Source organism: Pseudophryne corroboree, chromosome 3 (genome assembly GCF_028390025.1).
Source record: "Pseudophryne corroboree isolate aPseCor3 chromosome 3, aPseCor3.hap2, whole genome shotgun sequence".
NCBI lineage: Eukaryota > Metazoa > Chordata > Amphibia > Anura > Myobatrachidae > Pseudophryne > Pseudophryne corroboree.
In genome coordinates, this window is record NC_086446.1 from 279,442,330 (window position 1) to 279,460,522 (window position 18,193).

The following is an 18,193-nucleotide window of genomic DNA, read 5'->3' on the forward strand; positions in this document are numbered from 1 at the left end:
GGCCACGCCCCCTATTTTCTGTCATGCTTCAGTGTACCTTCTCTCAACTTTCTACATTTGACAGATATGCTCAAAGGTGGAAGTGGATTGCTGGGGTCGGGAGGGGGGGCCACCTCCAGCAATCTGTCCTCTCTCCTTTTTATTTTGAGGATTAATCAAGAAGGAAGAATATTGATGATTTAGTAACAGTAGGGCAACAGACACAATATTAGCCACTAGTTCTGGATGTTATTTAAGAGAAGAAAAAATCATCCTTTTTTTTGTCCTAAATTGGGGGTATTACTCAAATTTCAAACCCAGTGTGCAGCGGGATACCCTACTTAATTATGATCCCTGCCAAAGATGAGCAAACCTATTTTGTGCTTCTTAAAATCTACTACGGCCCATGTTAGCTTCACCTGGGTAATAAGACAGAAGAAAAGTGGTCTAAACAGAATTCTATGGGACAACAATCTTGTAGACCTGAGTCTGAATTGCTTACCTTGGTAGATCATGTCATAGATTCATCTGAATATCTGAGTGATGTTGACCTTGATGTGGACCTGATTCCAGCCAGGATTTCAGATTAGTTGTTTAGTGGATGCAGAGTTTAAAAAACACAATTGAGACAGTTCCTTTGAAAGGGAACATTAGACAAGATCATAATTCAGGGCAAAGGCATAAAACCTCCTTTCTCCTGGTTGACATTGCCAGACCTTGAAGCCAATATTACTGGTCTTTTTTTTTTTTTCTCAAGTAGGTTTAGGGCTCTCACACTAGAGGACAGTTCTCCACTTCACATGAGCCACAACATAGAAAGAAACTGGTTTGGCCAGCCAGGGAACCAGAATCCAGACCCTCTGATACGCATGATAGGGTCTTGACCCAGCCAGGAGTTACTGTGATGGAAGGCTGCTTTCTTCTTATACGGGATCAGTAGCCCAGCTCTATGGGATACGGTCCTTAAGTCGACCTTACTTAGGTCGACACTCAATCGGTCGACCATTATTCGTCAACACGCATTATGTTGACACCTGCAAAAGGTCGACATGAGCATTAGGTTTTCACATTTTTATTTTCATTTTTTTTACTTTTTCATACTTTACGGTCCACGTGCACTACGATTGGGAATAGTAACCTGTGGCTGTGCAGCAGTAGCAGAGCGATGCACCTTGCCTGAAGCATGGAGAGCGAACACGGTGCACTGATTAGGGTTCCCAGTTACTTTACAAAGAAAACGACCACAAAAAACACAACAAAACTCATGTCGACCTTTTTCAATGCCGACCATGTTGACCGTTTCCATGTGTCGACCTACTGCCTATCAACCAATAGTGGTCGACCTAATGAGTGTCGACCTAAATAGGGTCGACCCAACAAACCCATTCCCAGCTCTATACCTGGATGAGAGAATAATCGAGCACGCCTATTTTAGACATTCTGAAATTCCCTAACGAGATATTCTACCACCAGCCTACAAAGATACAGGGCAGAAATACTGGCACTCAAGGGTGCCCTCTCCTCAATCTCATTGGGAATGGTGATACCAATTGCAAAAGAACAGAGGAGTCTGGCATTCATTCCAATATGTTTTAGATCAAGAAACCATTAAATATATTTAGATAAATAGATGCAAGTTGGAACCACTACTGAATAGCATAGAAAAACAGGAGTTCCTAGCTTCATAGATATTAAGGACATGCATCATCATGTCCCAATCTGTGACGAGCATACAAGAATTCTCTGATTTGCAGTAAAAACAAATCCCCACTATCAATTTTCTGTTCTTTTTCACCTGGTTATAGCATTGAAAGTATTCTTGAAGATTATGGTGATTTCATGCTCCTGAGAGCCAGGGTCGTAGCTCTGATTTCCTATCTAGAGGCTGCTAATCAAAGCGGATCTTATCACTTCTTCAGACCCACTTACTGGTGACAGTCTAAACTCCTGAGTCACATGGGTAGCTAATAAATGAAGCTGAACTTTGCTCAGTCCTAAATAATGAATTTGTTTGGACTACTAGTTGATACTACTCCCCAGAGAGTATTCTTGCCAACAGACAAAACTATTTTTCTAGATAGATGTCAAAGTTTTAGAAAAAATGAAAATATAAATGATTTGTAGGACATTCCGAATTCAGATACAAAATGAAATAAATCCATCCATCCATTACCAATCCAGCCAGACAACCTCTCAGTCCTTTTGTTGGTGATTGAAGGTCGACAAACCTCAACAAGGGTCATTTCTTTATGACCTGGGAGTGGAAGATTGTAACAACAGATGCAAATTTTCAAGGTTGGGGAGCTGTAACTCCACAATGTCACTTACAGGTGTTACTGAGAGGAATCCAACATTCACATCAACGTCTACAGTAAAGAGCAGTGTTGAACACTCTAAATAAAGGACAGGCGCTAAGGGGGAAGACAATAAAAATTAAATATGAAAATGCCAAAGCAGTAGCTTACATAAACAATCAAGGTGGTGTTTATACCTCCATGGCAATGAAGGAGACCAACAGCGATGGTCTCCGTCGTTGGGTGAGAAAGTGGAAAGGGGGCATACTAAGCAGATATATACGGAAGTGCCAAAAGTCAAGGGATAGCAGTACGTAAAGGTAATGATAGGTGGTGCCACCGTACTGTGACGTCTTGGAAATGTCCAGACCTGCATTAGTTGTAGTAAGTTTGAACTGTTCATGGCAGGGCAACGTGAGTCCTAACTGGGCATGATAGTGGGTGCCCAACAGATGGGACATTACATTTCTAAAGTTGTGTGTACATTCAACAATCCTCGATCTACAGTGTCAGGTATACCAGGAATACCTCATGGAGGGCATTAATAACCACCGTGGACAGCGCAGTAGCCACCCATAGGTGCTTAATGATCTACACCAGCGGCGCCTGCCCAGAATTGTCCATGTTAACAGACAAGTGACACGGACTGAAATCACATCCACAATCAATGGAGGACGTATCAGACGTATATACAGTATGTCAGTGCAGCTTTCTTTAGTTTCCATGGGATATGGGAGCAGAAGACCCACCAGAGTATCCCTACAACACTAGACAAAGTGCCTCATCTGAGCTTGTGATGTCGCTAATTGGATACTGGAGGACTGGCAACATGTGGCATGGTCTGATGAGTCATGGTTCCAGTTGTTTGGGCTGATGGTAGGGTTCGGGTGTGGCACAGACCCCATGAGGCTATGGATCCCAGTTGTCAACAGGGCATCGTGCAAGCTGGTGTTGGTTTCACGTGGCATGGGTTAAGTCCGCTGTTTCCACCTGAACACATCATTGACCTGTAACCACTACTTTGCATTGCTTAATGACCATTTGCAGCCCTTCATGGACCTCATGTATCTCCACAACGATGGAATATTCCAGCAGGATAACACACCATGCCATCAGTACCCAGCTGTGCAGAATTGGTTTGAGGAGCATTCTGGAGAGTTCCAATAAATAGTGTGGCCACCACGTATGTTCGGCATGAACCCAATCAAGCATTTATAGGATGTGGTGGAGCCAAGATCCTACACCAACAAATATCAGGGAGCTCTGAGAAGCTATCCAGATGGCATGGATCAACATCTCTCCAGAGGTCTTCCATCCACTTGTGGAATCAATGCCACGTTGAGTTGCTGCACTTCGCAAGACTAGGGGAGTCCTACATGATGATACTATAGACCTATCACATTACTTTTGGCACTTCAGTGTATTTGCTCCAGGGAATGGTCTTTCAGATCAAAAGAGACAGATTTCAACATGATGACATCTTGGTTCAACCAAAAAGTGAACTGCTTTTGCAAGAGATCCAGGAACCTGAAGACTTTTCTGGCAGATGCAATGTCAGTCCCATGAAATTTCAGCTAGTGTACCTATTCCCTCTGAGTGCCATGCTCCATCTAGTCTTCAAAATAAAGAGAGAGGAGACTCGAGTCATTGAGCCTCCTTAGACGGAGAAAGGAGGTTGTGGTGCTCAGAAATCCAAAATAAGACAGTAGGTCCTTGCTGGTAACTTCGTCAACAAGACCTTCTAGGTCCAGTTTCCTCTTATTCTTTTGGATATTCTTGAATTGGTTTTAATGGCATGGCCATTGAACTCCTTATCTTAAAGCCAAATGTTTCTCAAACAGTGTGACCAAGACCTAGATTAAGGCTGAGAAACCTGTTTCTGCTATAAACTACCATAGTGTTTACAAAAAATATTTCTTGGTGCACGTGCAGTGGTTTTTGTACCTCTATCTTTACGTTAAACTGCCTATTATCATTTTTGTAAGACTTTCTGAATGGTAGTTTGTCTACTGCTTTTCAAGGAAAACTGACTTTTCTGCCAGAGATGCAAGCATTTTACATAAGGAGTATTACATATGCAGTCTCCATTTGTTCCTCCTATTGCTTCATGGGGCATTAAATTAGTCCTCACAGAGGGATACATACTATATCCCGGCGGTCATATGACCGACACAGGCATCCCAAAGTAGAATATCCCAACAGGGGTCGGGTATGTATAACCTCCGCCCTCCCCCCTTCACCGTTCCCGCAGCCTAACCCTAACCCTCCCCCTACCGCAGCCTAACCCTAATCCTCCCTGGTGGTGCCTAAACATAATCTTTCCTCCCCCTCAACCTAACCCTTCCCTGGGGGTGCCTAAACCTAACCCCCCTCCCCACAGCCTAACCCTAGCACCCTCTGACCCCCCCCAGCCTAACCTTCCCCCTGCAGCTTACGAATGACGAGTTCCGGCAGAACTTGATCGGGATTTTGGTACCAGCATTTCTATCCATGTCGGGATGCGGCTGCTGGCATTCTGAGCAGTGTCATGATTCCGGTGTCTGCATTCCGACTGCCGGTATGCCAAACGTCGGTATCCTGAACAGATCCCCTCACAGCCTTGCAACATCCCTCAATTGAGCCCATGGACACAGTAGAATTAAAACTTCTCAACTCGGAGAAGTGACTCTGTTGCCAAAAGCTTCTGTTAGCTCTTAAATGGCAGCTCTTAAATGTAGGTCTCCCAACAGGATTTTTTTAGGCTAGGACTGTACTAGAGTCTTCCTATGTCAGGAAAATAAGAATTTACTTACCGATAATTCTATTTCTCGGAGTCCGTAGTGGATGCTGGGGTTCCTGAAAGGACCATGGGGAATAGCGGCTCCGCAGGAGACAGGGCACAAAAGTAAAGCTTTTACAGGTCAGGTGGTGTGTACTGGCTCCTCCCCCTATGACCCTCCTCCAGACTCCAGTTAGGTACTGTGCCCGGACGAGCGTACACAATAAGGGAGGATTTTGAATCCCGGGTAAGACTCATACCAGCCACACCAATCACACCGTACAACTTGTGATCTAAACCCAGTTAACAGTATGATAACAGAGGAGCCTCTGAAAGATGGCTTCCTAAACAATAACCCGAATTAGTTAACAATAACTATGTACAAGTATTGCAGATAATCCGCACTTGGGATGGGCGCCCAGCATCCACTACGGACTCCGAGAAATAGAATTATCGGTAAGTAAATTCTTATTTTCTCTATCGTCCTAAGTGGATGCTGGGGTTCCTGAAAGGACCATGGGGATTATACCAAAGCTCCCAAACGGGCGGGAGAGTGCGGATGACTCTGCAGCACCGAATGAGAGAACTCCAGGTCCTCCTTTGCCAGGGTATCAAATTTGTAAAAATTTACAAACGTGTTCTCCCCTGACCACGTAGCTGCTCGGCAGAGTTGTAATGCCGAGACCCCTCGGGCAGGCGCCCAAGATGAGCCCACCTTCCTTGTGGAATGGGCCTTAACAGATTTAGGCTGTGGCAGGCCTGCCACAGAATGTACAAGTTGAATTTTGTTACAAATCCAACGAGCAATCGACTGCTTAGAAGCAGGTGCACCCAACTTGTTGGGTGCATACAGTATAAACAGCGAGTCAGATTTTCTGACTCCAGCCGTCCTTTAAATGTATATTTTTAAGGCTCTGACAACGTCCAACAACTTGGAGTCCTTCAAGTCGTCTGTAGCCGCAGGCACTACAATAGGCTGGTTCAGGTGAAACGCTGATACCACCTTAGGGAGAAAATGCGGACGCGTCCGCCGCTCTGCCCTATGTCGAATGGAAAATTAAATAAGGGCTTTTATAAAACAAAGCCGCCAGTTCAGATACTCTCCCGGCCGAAGCCAGGGCCAGTAACATAGTCACTTTCCATGTGAGATATTTCAAATCCACATTCTTTAGTGGTTCAAACCAATTGGATTTGAGGAAATCTAAAACTACATTTAGATCCCACGGTGCCACCTTAGGCACCACAGGAGGCTGTATATGCAGTACTCCTTTGATAAAAATCTGGACCTCAGGGACTGAGGCCAATTCTTTTTGGAAGAATATTGATATGGCCGAAATTTGAACCTTAATAGATCCCAATTTGAGACCCATAGACAATCCTGATTGCAGGAAATGTAGGAAAACGACCCAGTTGAAATTCCTCCATCGGAGCACTCCGCTGCTCGCACCACGCAACATATTTTCGCCAAATACGGCGATAATGCTTCGCGGTGACTTCCTTCCTTGCCTTTATCAAGGTAGGAATGACTTCTTCCGGAATGCCTTTTCCTTTTAGGATCTGGCATTCAAACGCCATGCCGTCAAACGCAGCCGCGGTAAGTCTTGAAAAAGACAAGGACCCTGCTGCAGCAGGTCCCTTCTCAGAAGTAGAGGCCACGGATCGTCCGTGACCATCTCTTGAAGTTCCGGGTACCAAGTCCTTCTTGGCCAATCCGGAGCCACTAGTCTTACTCCTCTTTGCCGTATAATCCTCAATACCTTTGGTATGAGAGGCAGAGGAGGAAACACATATACCGACTGGTACACCCAAGGTGTTACCAGCGCGTCCACAGCTATTGCCTGCGGATCTCTTGACCTGGCGCAATATCTGTCCAGTGTTTTGTTGAGGCGAGACGCCATCATGTCCACCATTGGTTTTACCCAACGGTTTAATAGCATGTGGAAAACTTCTGGATGAAGTCCCCACTCTCCCGGGTGAAGGTCGTGTCTGCTGAGGAAGTCTGCTTCCCAGTTGTCCACGCCCGGGATGAATACTGCTGACAGTGCTATCACGTGATTCTCCGCCCAGCGAAGGATCCTGGCAGCTTCTGCCATTGCCCTCCTGCTTCTTGTGCCGCCCTGTCTGTTTACATGGGCGACTGCCGTGATGTTGTCCGACTGGATCAACACCGGTCTTCCTTGAAGCAGAGGTTCCGCCTGGCTTAGAGCATTGTAGATTGCTCTTAGTTCCAGAATGCTTATGTGAAGAGACTTTTTCAGGCTCGACCACACTCCCTGGAAATTTCTTCCCTGTGTGACTGCTCCCCAGCCTCTCAGGCTGGCATCCGTGGTCACCAGGATCCAATCCTGCATGCCGAATCTGCGGCCCTCCAATAGATGAGCCTCCTGCAACCACCACAGAAGGGATACCCTTGTCCTCGGCGACAGGGTTATCCGCAGGTGCATCTGAAGATGCGACCCTGACCATTTGTCCAACAGATCCCTTTGCATGGAATCTGCCGAAAGGGATTGCTTCGTAAGAAGCTACCATTTTTTTTCCCAGGACTCTTGTGCATTGATGTACAGACACCTTTCCTGGTTTTAGGAGGTTCCTGACCAGGTCAGATAACTCCTTGGCTTTTTCTTCGGGAAGAAAAACCTTTTTCTGAACTGTGTCCAGAATCATCCCCAGGAACAGCAGACGAGTTGTCGGCATTAATTGGGATTTTGGAATATTCAGAATCCATCCGTGCTGCTTTAGCACCTCTTGAGATAGTGCTAAACCCATCTCTAGCTGTTCTCTGGACCTTGCCCTTATTAGGAGATCGTCCAAGTATGGGATAATTAATACGCCTTTTCTTCGAAGAAGAAATATTATCTCGGCCATTACCTTTGTAAAGACCCGAGGTGCCGTGGACAAACCAAACGGCAGCGTCTGAAACTGATAGTGACAGTTTTGTACAACGAACCTGAGGTACCCCTGGTGTGAGGGGTAATTGGAACGTGGAGATACGCATCCTTGATGTCCAAGGATACCATAAAGTCCCCTTCTTCCAGGTTCGCTATCACTGCTCTGAGTGACTCCATCTTGAACTTGAACTTCTTTATGTACAGGTTCAAGGACTTCAGATTTAGAATAGGCCTTACCGAGCCATCCGGCTTCGGTACCACAAAAAGAGTGGAATAATACCCCTTCCCTTGTTGTAGAAGAGGTACCTTGACTATCACCTGCTGAGAATACAGCTTGTGAATGGCTTCCAAAACCGTCTCCCTTTCTGAGGGGGACGTTGGTAAAGCAGACTTCAGGAAACGGCGAGGTGGCTCTGTCTCTAATTTCAACCTGTACCCCTGAGATATTATCTGCAGGATCCAGGGATTTACCTGCGAGTGAGCCCACTGCGCGCTGTAATTCTTGAGACGACCGCCTACCGCCCCCGAGTCCGCTTGCGAAGCCCCAGCGTCATGCTGAGGCTTTTGTAGAAGCCGGGGAGGGCTTCTGTTCCTGGGAAGGAGCTGCCTGTTGCTGTCTCTTCCCTCGTCCTCTGCCTCGTGGCAGATATGAATAGCCCTTTGCTCTCTTATTTTTAAAGGAACGAAAGGGCTGCGGTTGAAAGGTCGGTGCCTTTTTCTGTTGGGGAGTGACTTGAGGTAGAAAGGTGGATTTCCCGGCCGTAGCCGTGGCCACCAAATCCGATAGACCGACCCCAAATAACTCCTCTACGCATCGCCTGTCCACTGTCGTGTCCATAAAGCTCTTCTGGCCGAAATGGACATAGCACTTACCCGTGATGCCAGTGTGCAGATATCTCCCTGTGCATCACGCATATAAAGAAATGCATCCTTTATTTGTTCTAACGACAGTAAAATATTGTCCCTGTCCAGGGTATCAATATTTTCGATCAGGGACTCTGACCAAACTACCCCAGCACTGCACATCCAGGCAGTCGCAATAGCTGGTCGTAGTATAACACCTGCATGTGTGTATATACCTTTTTGGATATTTTCCATCCTCCTATCTGATGGATCTTTAAGTGCGGCCGTCTCAGGAGAGGGTAACGCCACTTGTTTTGATAAGCGTGTTAGCGCTTTGTCCACCCTAGGAGGTGTTTCCCAGCGCTCCCTAACCTCTGGCGGGAAAGGGTATAAAGCCAATAACTTCTTTGAAATTAGCAGTTTTTTATCGGGGCACCCCACGCTTCATCACACACGTCATTTAATTCTTCTGATTCGGTAAAAACTACTGGTAGTTTTTTCACACCCCACATAATACCCTGTTTAGTGGTACCTGTAGTATCAGCTAAATGTAACATCTCCTTTATTGCCAAAATCATATAACGTGTGGCCCTACTGGAAAATACGGTTGATTCGTCACCTTCACCACCGGAATCAGTGCCTGTGTCTGGGTCTGTGTCGACCGACTGAGGCAAGGGACGTTTTACAGCCCCTGACGGTGTTTGAGGCGCCTGGACAGGCACTAATTGAGTGTCCGGCCGCCTCATGTCGGCAAACGACTGCTTAAGCGAGTTGACGCTATCCCGTAATTCCACAAATAAAGGCATCCATTCTGGTGTCGACCCCCTAGGAGGTGACATCCTCATATTTGGCAATTGCTCCGCCTCCACACCAATAACGTCCTCATACATGTCGACACACACGTACCGACACACAGCAGACACACAGGGAATGCTCTATACGAAGACAGGACCCACTAGCCCTTTGGGGAGACAGAGGGAGAGTCTGCCAGCACACACCAAAAAGCGCTATATATGACAGGGATAGCCTTATGATTAAGTGCTCCCTTATAGCTGCTTTTATATTAATATATATTGCCATTTATTTTGCCCCCCCTCTCTGTTATACCCTGTTTCTGTAGTGCAGTGCAGGGGAGAGACCTGGGAGCCTTCCTGACCAGCGGAGCTGTGACAGAAAATGGCGCCGTGTGCTGAGGAGATAGGCCCCGCCCCTTTTTCGGCGGGCTCGTCTCCCGCTATTTAGTACATTTAGGCAGGGGTAAATATCTCCATATAGCCTCTGGGGCTATATGTGAGGTATTTTTAGCCTTTTTAAAGGTTTTCATTTGCCTCCCAGGGCGCCCCCCTCCCAGCGCCCTGCACCCTCAGTGACTGCCGTGTGAAGTGTGCTGAGAGGAAAATGGCGCACAGCTGCAGTGCTGTGCGCTACCTTAAGAAGACTGCAGGAGTCTTCAGCCGCCGATTCTGGACCTCTTCTTGCTTCAGCATCTGTGAGGGGGCCGGCGGCGTGGCTCCGGTGACCATCCAGGCTGTACCTGTGATCGTCCCTCTGGAGCTTCATGTCCAGTAGCCAAGAAGCCAATCCATCCTGCACGCAGGTGAGTTCACTTCTTCTCCCCTCTGTCCCTCGTTGCAGTGATCCTGTTGCCAGCAGGAATCACTGTAAAATAAAAAACCTAAGCTAAACTCTCTAAGCAGCTCTTTATGAGAGCCACCTAGAATTGCACCCTTCTCGGCCGGGCACAAAAATCTAACTGGAGTCTGGAGGAGGGTCATAGGGGGAGGAGCCAGTACACACCACCTGACCTGTAAAAGCTTTACTTTTGTGCCCTGTCTCCTGCGGAGCCGCTATTCCCCATGGTCCTTTCAGGAACCCCAGCATCCACTTAGGACGATAGAGAAATTATCATTCTGTATTTAGGGGCCTTATTCAGAGATGGACGCAGATCGCTGCATACGCAGCCAGATCTGCGTCCATCTCCTCACATGCTGAGGGCCACCCAGCATGTGCGAGGCCGCCTACCGATGCGTCCACAATTAGATTGCAGATGCATCGGAACTAAGGTAGGTCCCTGGCAGGCAGTCAGCCGCACCGAAAGCGGTCCTGGTCCTCCCTCAGCTGGCCCGCCCCCCCCTTCCCTCAACGTTGCGTCGCCAACCCGCAAACACCCACTGCTGTAAACCACATTGCAGTCGCATCCATCGGGGATGACATTTATTGCTTATGATGTGTGCATTCCAATGAGGGACCACAGTCATACAAATGGTCATGCAAAGCATTTAAGAGGCACTTCCCAAATTAGAAAGTGGATGTGTATCTACATAATAACAAGGCAGCAATACAAGCACTGTATGTCTGTATACTGTGTGGTTAGTAAAAGATCCTTGCCCAATGTCACCCCAGCAAAGCAGCTTCAGCACCCAACTCTTCAGCAAGAGAATATTCCCACTGTAAAACACAACTGTCTGCATAATTGCTGTTTTGTCATTGCCGAATTCTCACCTGTGAGTGTGTCTTCAAGATGTGGTACTTTACTCCACTTTCAGAGCTAAACTCCTTCTGACACAGCAGACATCGATACTTCCCCACTGAGTGATTACCCTGAAAGGACAAAAGATAACCTGATGACCACCTACGCTCACTAATGCAGTGCCCCCATACTGGGCAAGTAGACTCACTCTGTATACAGTATGTTTCAAGCACTCAGCAATCTGAGTAACCATTATGTGGTGCTGGGTACCTTGCTGCAGTTTGCTAGATGAGCCTTCAGCCCAGACACGCTGGAGTATATTGCTTCACAATGCTGCCAAAGAAAGCAGGATATGACATGAGTGTCATTGCTTGTATTAATGTGCACTAATGTCACTGTGTGTCTATATTGACAGCTATCAGAGTCAGCACCAAAGTACAACAGTCAAGTAGTGGAGTGTGTATAAAAGCGGAATTGCAAGGTACAGCCATCAAAATACCGGTGGTCAAAATTCCAACATTAAAAATGTCAACAGGTCAAAAAGTCAACACGAGTCTCAGAAAATAGGTGTGTATGTCGATATAGGTCAACATGGACACCATATAAATGTTCCACGTCCCCTCGCATGGCTCGCCATGCTTGGGGCACGGTGCCTTGCTGCGCTTGACACACTATTACATGAACAGGTCAGTCTCAATGAAAAACAACGATTTTTTGACCTGTCAACATTTTAAATGTCGGTATTTTGACGGTTTCGACATTTTTAATGTCAGTATTTTGACCATGTCGGTATTTTGAGCATCAGTCAATGGTGGTCGGTATTTTGACCATCAAGATTTTGATTGTATTTAAATTGACTGCATCCCACTGACTGCCTGGTGCATTATCACCTTCCACTTCACCAGGCTTAATAAATCTGCCCATGTATCTCTGTCTCAGTTCACTACTTCCTTACATAACAGATAGGCATTATTTAAATTACCTGTTGGTGTTAGCTGTAACTACCGGATACTAACCTCAAGTGTTCTAATGGAGCACAAATTAACCAATTTTGGTAGCTTGCAATAGAGTATGCAATAGAAAACTTTGTGTTCACTAATATCTAAGCTAAAGTGGTTGTTATTGCAATGAATCTAATTGCCATTAAAATCTAATTGCTGTTAAAATATATTAGTGAACATATGAATGAGCACATTTTGGGTTCATCCAACATTCATCAGAATGCAGCCAAAGAACTTACTAGGATGCCGACATCACTGAGAATAAAGTCACTCAGTTTACTAAGAACCATTGACATCGCTGAAACACTTTAACATTGACTATTCAATAGAAATTTGTTTCTAGTGAATTGACGGGTTATTTATATATATATATATATATATATATATATATATACACACACACACACACACACACACACACACACACACACTGTGTGTGTGTGTGTGTGTGTGTATATATATATATATATATATATATATATATATTGATTCAGCCCATAAAATGGCATCCTCCAGTGTGTGTGTGTGTGTGTGTGTGTGTGTGTGTGTGTGTGTGTGTGTGTGTGTGTGTGTGTGTGTGTGTGTGTGTGTGTGTGTGTGTGTGTGTGTGTGTGTGCCAGGTGCATTGTAAATTGAGTGTGATGTATTACTCAAAGCATTAAACAAAGCCCAGACAGCATAGGTGATAAATGAATGTTCCCATATAAACAAAGGTGTGTACGTTGGAGGTAATCACTAGACAGGTGTAGTGGCTGCTGTGGATTTTCACTACCAAAGAATGAATGTATTTTCACATCTTCTTGTTAGTGACAGTGTGCTTAGTAGAAGTGTATATCATGTGTGTCACAGGATATACATTATGTGCACTTACATTATTGGGACAACAGATGAATCCGTTCTCCTTTACACGTGTTTTCCAGTTATCCAGGAGCCGGGGACTAAAGGTCGGCAGTCCAGGTCGGAGGTAGTTTAGCTGTCACATGACACACGTTAGACATTGTCATTTCATCCCAGACATAACTATCAGAAGGGCACAGATTATATAGTGTGACATCGCAGCGGGCAAAATCTGTAGACTGGATTTACCTTCCCTATATATACCTCCTAAAGTACAATTGTACCTGTAAGTGTCAGATAATCATTATTTGCCACTCACCCTCTTGCTGTCAGGTACTAAATCTTCCTTCATCCTCCTCCGGCTTCCTCCACTTGTCAGTTCGTCCTCTGCAATTTCTTGTAAATGGAAGACTGCGATCTGTGCTGAACGTCTCCTGACTCTACCACTTGGAGTCCGCTCAAAATCCTCCACCTCTATCTCTTGAGCTGCTTGATCCGGTTCCACAGGATTCTGGAGAGGCATGAATGGAGAGGTACAGAAATATCACATGCTACAGTAGATAACATGGGCAGTCACTTAGGCCAATGAAGGTGAACACAAAAGCGCAGTACGGATGGTGTAATGGTTAGCATTACTGCCTCACAGCACTGAGGTCATGGGTTCGATTCCCACCATGGCTCTAACTGTGTGGAGTTTGTATATTCTCCCCGTACTTGCGTGGGTTTCCTCTGGGTACTCCGGTTTCCTCCCACAATCCAAAAATATACTGTTAGGTTAATTGGCTCCCTACAAAAAAATTAACCCTAGCGTGAATGTGTGTGTGTGTACATGTGGTAGGGAATATAGATTGTAAGCTCCACTGGGGCAGGGACTGATGTGAATGGCCAAAATATTCTCTGTAAAGCGCTGCGGAATATGTGTGCGCTAAATAAATAACTGGTAATAAATAAATAATAAATAAAGACAAAGTATCAAATAAAGAGAATGCACATTAGTGTAAAACTCATAATAAAAACAGTCACATGAATAATCAGTGTCAAATGGTGCTCACTATAACTTATAAGAAGTAAGATGTGACCAGTATTGCACATCAGTGTAAATGAATAGTGTAACTCAGTGACACACAATGGTTAGTGTCAGGTGTCTGAAAAACGTCAGACAGCAAGCAGTGAACCCTTCATTTAGAAAGCAAGGCCTATTCCTCACCTGGTCCTACTAGGATTTTATCATAAACTGAGAAGAGAAAATAAAATCGGAAGGATCACCCTTTGATCATTTATTTATAGCATGCCTTTTGATGACCAGAATAAAGTGAGCATGATTCATCTGCTATAGTAACACCAAACTTCTATAGATTCACACATTATGATGTTTTTATCTTCATGGTGACAATTTGTATTGAAACAAACCTCATCTATCTCTAGTGATTCATGACAATCAGGAAGTTGTTATGGAGACAGCAGAAATTTGATGCATATTGAGCACCTTCGCTCAAAAGGTAATCAGCGTTCCCAATTATTACAAAGGTTAATGGGCTTATATAGTGTGGACTATATAATATATTATTTTGTGCTTCTTTTTCCGGTACATTGCCACCATTGAGATCTCTTTATTTGTAATGGACCATTAGTGATACCCTTGTGCTCTCAGGATAAGCTATGAACACTTACCACACAGTGCTCGGTGCGTACATGGTAATCTCTCCCAGCTTTGGACTGATACGACTTGTTACAGTGGGGGCAGGAGAAGTGCAGTTTCTCCCTATCACACTGCTGCCTGCCACAACGCTGCATGTGGTACTGATACCCCATCAGGCTGGAGAACGTGGCGGAGCAATTCTGGGATGGGGACATAAAAGCACAGAGTACACTTTAACCCTGCATCACTGCCTATAATATGGAACATAGAACTACAAATAATATAGGCCCTCATTCCGAGTTGTTCGCTCGCTAGCTGCTTTTAGCAGCATTGCACACGCTAGGCCGCCGCCCTCTGGGAGTGTATCTTAGCTTAGCAGAATAGCGAACGAAAGATTAGCAGAACTGCTAATAAATATTTTCTTGCAGTTTCTGAGTAGCTCCAGACCTACTCCTAGATTGCGATCAGCTCGGTCCGTTTAGTTCCTGGTTTGACGTCACAAACACGCCCTGCGTTCGGCCAGCCACTCCCCCGTTACTCCAGACACTCCCGCGCCACGCCGGAAAACGCTCAGTTACCACCCAGAAACGCCCCTTTCCTGTCAATCATTCACCGATCAGCAGTGCGACTGAAAAGCGCCGCACGAACACCAGCAAATCTACTAAGTTTTGTGTAAAATAACTTAGCGCATGTGCTCTGCGTACCATGCGCATTTAGCAACAAATCGCAGCATAGCGAAAATCAGCAACGAGCGAACAACTCGGAATGACCAACATAGTGAGAGAAGAAATGCAAGATCTAATAAAACAGTCAGATTATATCACCTACACAGAGAGGAGGCAATCATTGTGTAGGAGGAACCAACCTGAAGTCTATTAATTGCTGCACCCCATGAATACCGGAGCTGGATTTATTAAGTAAAATATAGGTTTGTTTACAGTTAAAAATGTTATTGCATGTACCTGTTTTGGACAGCGTAGTTTTCCCATCTGTTTCAAAACTTTACGCAGGCGTTCTCGCTCCTTGGGATCATTCAATGGGACATCATCAGTACTGGAAGACTGAGAAAGTGTGTGGGGAGAAGGGATTAAATGGTATGCTGATGTCTAGAGGCCAGGGTGCCTTTGCCCAGACAACAAAATGGCTATATAACCCCTAATATTGCCTTACAGAATGAAGTAGAGAAAACCTTTGCAACATTTGTTTCTAAATGTGTGATTGATTTTTTTTACTATTACAGATGCTTTGCAGCTCGCAGTATTGACAACCTACCTTAGAGGGATGGAATCAGTACCACCAACCCCAGACTTTTAGAGACTGCAGTGCTGAGACTTTTCTCTCACCTTGTTGACGTGCTCCGCCATAGTGTGATAGTTGAGACCAGCTTTGGACTTGAACTGCTTCTTGCAGTGTTGACACCTCAGTGCTTCCTGCAGCTGGGGGTAGGAGGCAGCGAGTGTCAATACTTATATAGCAAATAAAACACAATGGCAACATAGCACCAGTCTTAAGCTGCATATGGTTCTGCAGCTGCTGTGGAGCTACTCATCCTATATGCCCAGCATGTTTAAGTTTCCCCAAAAGCTTGCCTACATCAAAACATATTTTCTCTGACGTCCTAGTGGATGCTGGGGACTCCGTAAGGACCATGGGGGATAGCGGCTCCGCAGGAGACTGGGCACAGCTAAGAAAGATTTAGGACTACCTGGTGTGCACTGGCTCCTCCCACTATGACCCTCCTCCAGACCTCAGTTAGAATCCTGTGCCCGGCTGAGCTGGATGCACACTAGGGGCTCTCCTGAGCTCCTAGAGAGAAAGTATATTTTAGGTTTTTTATTTTACTGTGAGATCTGCTGGCAACAGACTCACTGCAGCGAGGGACTAAGGGGAGAAGAAGCGAACCTACCTAAGTGGTGGTAGCTTGGGCTTCTTAGGCTACTGGACACCATTAGCTCCAGAGGGATCGACCGCATGGAACCGGCCATTGATGTTCGGTCCCAGAGCCGCGCCGCCGGCCCCCTTACAGAGCCAGAAGCAAGAAGAGTCCGGAAAATCGGCGGCAGAAGACATCAGTCTTCACCAAGGTAGCGCACAGCACTGCAGCTGTGCGCCATTGCTCCTCATACACACTTCACACTCCGGTCACTGAGGGTGCAGGGCGCTGGGGGGGGGGCGCCCTGAGCAGCAATAAAAACACCTTGGCTGGCAAATATATCACAATATATAGCCCCAGAGGCTATATATGTGATAAATACCCCTGCCAGAATCCATAAAAAAGCGGGAGAAAAGTCCGCGAAAAAGGGGCGGAGCTATCTCCCTCAGCACACTGGCGCCATTTTCTCTTCACAGTGCAGCTGGAAGACAGCTCCCCAGGCTCTCCCCTGTAGTTTTCAGGCTCAAAGGGTTAAAAACAGAGGGGGGGCACTAAATTTAGGCGCAATATTGTTTATACAAGCAGCTATTGGGGGGGAAAAAATCACTCAGTTATAGTGTTAATCCCTGCATTATATAGCGCTCTGGTGTGTGCTGGCATACTCTGTCTCCCCAAAGGACTTTGTGGGGTCCTGTCCTCAGTCAGAGCATTCCCTGTGTGTGTGCTGTGTGTCGGTACGGCTGTGTCGACATGTGGGATGAGGAAGGTTACGTGGAGGTGGAGCAGAGGCCGATAAATGGGAGGTCGTCCCCTGTGGGGCCGACACCAGAGTGGATGGATAGGTGGAAGGTATTAACCGACAATGTCAACTCCTTACAAGGCTGGATGACGTAAAACAGCTGTGGGACAGCCGGCTTCTCAGCCCGCTCCTGCCCAGGCGTCTCAAAGGCCATAAGGGGCTCAAAAAAGCGCCCGTTACCTCAGATGGCAGACACAGATGTCAACACGGAGTCTGACTCCAGTGTCGACGAGGTTGAGACATATACACAATCCACTAGGAACATCCGTTACATGATCTCGGCAATGAAAAATGTGTTACGCATTTCTGACATGAACCCAAGTACCACATAAAAGGGGTTTTATTTTTGGGGAGAAAAAGCAGCCAGTGTTTTGTTCCCCCATCAGATGAATGAATGAAGTGTGTAAAGTAGCGTGGGTTCCCCCAATAAGAAACTGGTAATTTCTAAAAAGTTACTGATGGCGTACCCTTTCCCGCCAGAGGATAGGTCACGTTGGGAGATATCCCTTAGGGTGGATAAGGCGCTCACACGTTTGTCAAAAAAGGTGGCACTGCCGTCTTAGGATACGGCAACCTTGAAGGAGCCTGCTGATAAAAAGCAGGAGGCTATCCTGAAGTCTGTATATACACACTCAGGTTATATACTGAGACCTGCAATTGCCTCAGCATAAATAGTGCTGCTGCAGCGTGGTCTGATACCCTGTCAGATAATATTAATACTCTAAGACAGGGATAATAGTTTGCTAACATAGAGCATATTAAAGACGTCGTCTTATATATAAAGGATGCACAGAGGGATATTTGCCGGCTGG

The 18,193-nt window shown here is 45.9% G+C and overlaps 1 protein-coding gene across 2 annotated transcripts in view; it reads right to left on the reverse strand.

Annotated features, from left to right (window-relative positions):
* Nucleotides 1-18,193, reverse strand: part of ZNF512B (zinc finger protein 512B) — a 72,362-nt gene that overhangs the window by 3,176 nt on the left and 50,993 nt on the right. For both annotated transcript variants that reach the window (XM_063959194.1, XM_063959195.1), the window contains exons 10-16: nucleotides 16,053-16,145; nucleotides 15,672-15,770; nucleotides 14,742-14,909; nucleotides 13,390-13,581; nucleotides 13,105-13,206; nucleotides 11,503-11,565; nucleotides 11,265-11,363 (exon numbers count right to left, since the gene is read on the reverse strand). In XM_063959194.1, coding sequence (XP_063815264.1) covers nucleotides 11,265-11,363; nucleotides 11,503-11,565; nucleotides 13,105-13,206; nucleotides 13,390-13,581; nucleotides 14,742-14,909; nucleotides 15,672-15,770; nucleotides 16,053-16,145 — 816 coding nt within the window. The remainder of the gene's footprint in view (nucleotides 1-11,264; nucleotides 11,364-11,502; nucleotides 11,566-13,104; nucleotides 13,207-13,389; nucleotides 13,582-14,741; nucleotides 14,910-15,671; nucleotides 15,771-16,052; nucleotides 16,146-18,193) is intronic.